At 40.1% G+C, this 5,000-nt stretch overlaps 2 protein-coding genes across 4 annotated transcripts in view; one reads left to right on the forward strand and one right to left on the reverse strand.

The window, feature by feature from the left end:
* LOC135111486 (cysteine sulfinic acid decarboxylase-like) overlaps positions 1-2,919 on the forward strand; it is a 26,192-nt gene extending 23,273 nt beyond the window's left edge. For all 3 annotated transcript variants that reach the window (XM_064024806.1, XM_064024807.1, XM_064024805.1), the window contains exons 9-11: positions 1,134-1,333; positions 1,998-2,142; positions 2,326-2,919. In XM_064024806.1, the coding sequence (XP_063880876.1) occupies positions 1,134-1,333; positions 1,998-2,142; positions 2,326-2,508 (528 nt within the window). In that variant the 3' untranslated portion in view covers positions 2,509-2,919. The remainder of the gene's footprint in view (positions 1-1,133; positions 1,334-1,997; positions 2,143-2,325) is intronic.
* Positions 2,920-4,633: 1,714 nt separating this feature from the next.
* The window catches only part of LOC135111499 (bifunctional protein GlmU-like), a 4,072-nt gene continuing 3,705 nt past the window's right edge, over positions 4,634-5,000 (reverse strand). The window contains exon 4 of the mRNA XM_064024834.1: positions 4,634-5,000. This exon is cut by the window's right edge and continues 366 nt beyond it. The gene's annotated coding sequence lies outside the window, so the exon portion shown is untranslated.

Below are 5,000 nucleotides of genomic sequence, written 5' to 3' on the forward strand. Positions count from 1 at the left end.
AATATTTCGATAGCATGATCATCTTTTTCTTTTTTTTTTCAGAAAAATTTCCATTCTTTTTTCTACCTATTTTTTTTTTTTTTGTCCCCTAACCGCCGCGCCCTGCCTCCCTGTCCTCTTATCTTGCCTTGTTCCTTCGCTCCCCCATCAACCTTTCCAGCTCTCCATCTCTGCTCCTTTTTTTTTTTTCCGTCTCATCCCAAAACAGAAAGGGAACAAAGTCATGTGATGAATAAAACTGTGATGTGAAAAAGTCAAAGGGAAAGCTATAGAGTGTTGGGAAGGAATTAACGTATGTGTGAAGACAGATGTACAAGAAAAGAATATTAGGAATGTGTTAGGGAAGATATACATAAAAGGGAGTTATATAAAGAGAGAGAAAAAAAAAAGTGGGGTGGACAGATGCTGTGAAGGAGGAGAAAAGAAAACAACAGAAAGAAAAATGAAACAGGTAAGTAGCGAAAAAGCAATTCAGAAATATAACAAACCTCCATAAAAAAAAAAAAAAAAAAAAAATGTATGTATGTTTAAAGTCACGAAAAACACGAAAAACACAAAACATCCCATTACAACACAAGAAACAACACAACACCCGCACCACCACAACCATTACCCTCACCTACCCACGTCTCCTACAACCCACGATCCCTCCCCCGACCACCACCCCTCCCAGCCCCAAACCTCAACACACTGACAAACCACACCACCCTATCACACCACCACTACATCATTACATTCCTTAGGGAGGGCGTATGTTAAGAGGGGTCTGATAGAGGTCTTCAAGTGGTCCAAGGGAATGTTACTACTGGTACTGCGTGTTCTTTATGATTTTTTTTTATGTAAGAGAAGCACTGGCTAAAGGCAACACACACACAAAAAAAAAAAAAAAAAAAAAAAAAAACGAATAAAATGCCCGCGGAGAGTGCTCGTCCCTAAAGAAAGATCAAATTGAAGGAAAAATGTCTTAAAACCTCCTTCTTAAAAGAGTTCAAGTCATAAGAAGAAAATAGAGAAGCAGGCAGGGAGTTGATGCCTATTAGTTTACATTCCTTAGAGAGGTTGAGGTTAAGAGGGGATCTAATAGAGGTCTTCAAGTGGTATAAGAGATATAACACCCTCTCCTCCCCGCACAGGACCTGCTGAAGAAGTGCAACTCGGCGCGTGCCACGTACCTCTTCCAGCAGGACAAATTTTACGACGTGGGTTACGACACCGGTGATAAGAGCATCCAGTGTGGCCGCAAAGTGGACGCCTTCAAGCTGTGGGTGTTCATGAAGGTGCACGGCCAGTCCCTGCTAGAGGCGCGCGTGGACGCCGCCTTCCACGCCTCCAGGTATACTGAGAGCGGCGGAGGGAAGATAGAGAGATAAGAAAAGTGTTTTCAAAAGAGAAATGGGAGTTTTAAAAAGATAAATGGGAGTTTAAAAAGCCAAATAAGACTTAAAACAAAAGTAAGAGTTAAAAAAAATAAAAATAAATAAATAAAATAATATATATATATATATATATATATATATATATATATATATATATATATATATATATATATATATATATATATATATATATATATATATATATATATATATATATATATATATATATATATGTAAGGGAAGAGTTTTAAAAAGACTTATAGGAGTTTAGAAAGACCAATGAGAATAGCTTAAAAAGACCAATAAGAGTTAGAAAAATAAATAAGAGTTTTTGAAAAGACAAAGACCAAAAAGAAGTTAAACAGACAAATGAGTAAAAAAAAAAAAAGAAAACGTAAGAGTTTAAAAAGACAAATAAGAAGCGTTTAAGGGGGTATTTAAAAGACAATCACGAGTTAGAAAAAAAAAGTTTTAAAAAGACATATAGGAGTTTAAAAGGCCAATAAGGGAAGTTTAAAAAGACAAATAAGAATTACAAAAAAGTTAGAGCTTAAAGAGACAAATCCCCAGTGATGCACCTCTCACCTGTATAACACCTCACCTGGCGCCCTCACCTGGCAGGCACCTGTGCACGGAGGTGAAGCGGCGCGGGGACAGGTTCAGGTTGGTGCAGGAGCCTGAGTGTACCAACGTGTGCTTCTGGTTCATCCCGGCAAGCATGAGAGGGAAGGACGAGACGCCAGAGTGGTGGGTGCAGCTGTCCAAGGTGGGTGAGAGAGAGAGAGAGAGAGAGAGAGAGAGAGAGAGAGAGAGAGAGAGAGAGAGAGAGAGAGAGAGAGAGAGAGAGAGAGAGAGAGAGAGAGAGAGAGAGAGATACATGAGAACAGCAACATCTCACCCCCGTCCCACCCCTCTCACCCTCCCTATCCCCAACTCACTCCTCCCCCAGGTGGCCCCGTCAATCAAGGAGCGCATGGTGCAGCAGGGAACCCTCATGGTGGGCTACTCCCCCATTGCCGTCAAGAAACTGGTCAACTTCTTCCGCATGGTGACCACCTGCACGCCCACGCCCACGCCCGCCCACATGGACTTCGTGTTGGATGAGATAGAGAGGCTCGGGGAGGACCTGTGAGGGGCGTGGCGCTGCGAGGGAGAGGAGAGGGAGAGATGGTGGGTTTTGGGAGGGAGGGAGGGAGGGAGGGAGGGAGGATTTTGGAAGGGAGGGATGTGAATGTATGTTTGAATGAATTAGTGGATAAATGAATACTCCATGCCTTGAGCCTAGCGATTTTTTTTTATTTATTTATTTATTTTTTGCTGTATGGGAAAGAAGGGGGGAGGGAGGGTGGGAGGGAGGGATGTGAATGAATGATAGAATAAATGAATGGCTGAATGAATAGATGAATGTTTCACGTCTTAAAACAAGCGATATTTTCTTGATATTTGGGTAAGGCTTGATTATTATTACTATTTAGGAATTTTCGGAGCTGTGTATCTCTGGGTTTTATTTGATTACTGTGCACAATAAAGTACTTTTACTATTTACCTCTCTTTAAATTACACCTTCACTTTTTTTTTTTATTTATGAATTTGTTTATCAATTATGTTTTATTGTTTCTTTCATGATTGTCTTTCTTCGGAGTGTCTGTCTTAGTGGGCTTTAACTTTCACCACCAGCTCGGGTCATTTCCTTCTGTCACTGACCAGCCTGATGAACGAGTCCTCAACCTTCCATCACCAGAATATCGTGCACTTTATATTGCTGCCCGGAATTTTGTCAAGTCTCTTCTCCAACTACCCAAACTCTTTCATCAATAGAATCTTTCAAGATCTAACTCTCACCGTGACTTTTGACACCGCCAAAAACATCTCCAATAACTTTGCTTCTTCATCCTTCCCTCCTTTATTTCAATTTGATGGCACCACTGCCATCTCATCGATCTCTAAAGCTGAATTCTTCGCTCAAACCTATGCTGAAAACTCTACCTTGCCTAATTTCTCCCTCTCCTTCACCTTCCGACTACTTCATGCTACCCATTAAGATCCTTCGCAGTAATGTTTTCCATGCCCTCGCTGGCCTCAACCCTCGGAGGGCTTATGTACCTGATGGTGTCCCTCCTATTGTTCTCCGAAACTGTGCTTCCGTGCTTGCACTTTGCCTAATCAAACTCTTTCAGCTGTCTATCAACATCTACCTTTCCTTCTTGCTGGAAGTTTGCCTACATTTAGCCTGTTCCCCCCAAAAAGTGACAGTTTTAATCCCTCAAACTACCGTCATATTGCTTTAATTTCCTGCCTGTCTAAAGTATTTTAATCTATCCTCAACAGGAAGATTCTTAAACATCTATCACTTCACAACCTTCTATCTAATCGCCAGTATGAGTTCCGTCAAGGCCGCTCTACTGGTGATCTGGCTTTCCTTACCGAGTCTTGGTCATCCTCTTTTAGAGATTTTGTGAAATTTTTGCTGTTGCCTTAGACATATCAAAAGCTTTTGAGGGTCCGGCACAAGACTTTGCTTCCCAAACTACCCTCTTACGGCTTCTATCCTTCTCTCTGTAACTTTACCTCAAGTTTCGTTTCTGACCGTTCTAATGTTGCTGTGGTAGACGGTCACTGTTCTTCTCCTAAGTCTATTAACAGTGGTGTTCTCTCTTTCTATTATTCATCAATGATATTCTAAATCATACTTCTTGTCCTACACACTCCTACGCTGATGATACTACCCTGCAGTTTTCCATGTCTTTTCACAGACGTCCAACCCTTCAGGAAGTAAACAGCTCATGCAGGGAAGCAACAGAAAGCCTGATTTCTGATCTCTTTAAAATTTCTGATTAGGGCAGAGCAAACTTAGTATTGTTCAATGCCTCAAAACTACTACTACTACTACTAATGATGATAATAATAATAATAATAATGATAATAATAATAATAATAATAATAATAATAATAATAATAATAATAATAATAATGATAATAATAATAATAATAATAATAATAATAATAATAATAATAATAATAATAATAATAAGGATAAGTGGCTTGAAACCTTCCTCTTGAGACAGCCCAGTGCTTTTACGATCCCACAAAAGTCTTACGTTAGGTTATGTTAAAAGTCTTACCAACTAACACCTCAGCCTCCCCTTCCTCCCCTCTCAGCACCCCAGCCACCACCCATCACCCCACGCCGACCACTACTACCGCTAGCATTCTCCAGTGACGCTCCCATTAAGTACTGGAAAAAATAATCAAAGGTCAAATAACTGTAGTGTTTATTTTGAAAAGTAATGTAGCAGCGAGTTCTCTCCTGCACCAGAGATAGTAGTAGTAATAGTAGTAGCAGTAGTTGTTGTTGTTATTGCAGTAGAGAGCAATAGCAGCAGTAGTAACAATAGCATTTGTAGCAGTAGTTATAGTAGTAGTAGTAGTAGTAGCTGTAGTAACAATAGTAGTAGCAGTAGTAACAATAGTAGTGGCAGTAGTAACAATAGTAGTAACAGTAGCAGTGTAACTAGTAGTAGTAGTAGTAGTAGTAGTAGTAGTAGCAGCAGTAGTAGTAGTAGTAGTAGCTGGTGGTCTTACAATACTACAAACCATTACCCATCTCCTGACTTTGAAAGAGTG

Source organism: Scylla paramamosain, chromosome 22 (assembly GCF_035594125.1).
Source record: "Scylla paramamosain isolate STU-SP2022 chromosome 22, ASM3559412v1, whole genome shotgun sequence".
NCBI classification, from domain to species: Eukaryota; Metazoa; Arthropoda; class Malacostraca; order Decapoda; family Portunidae; genus Scylla; species Scylla paramamosain.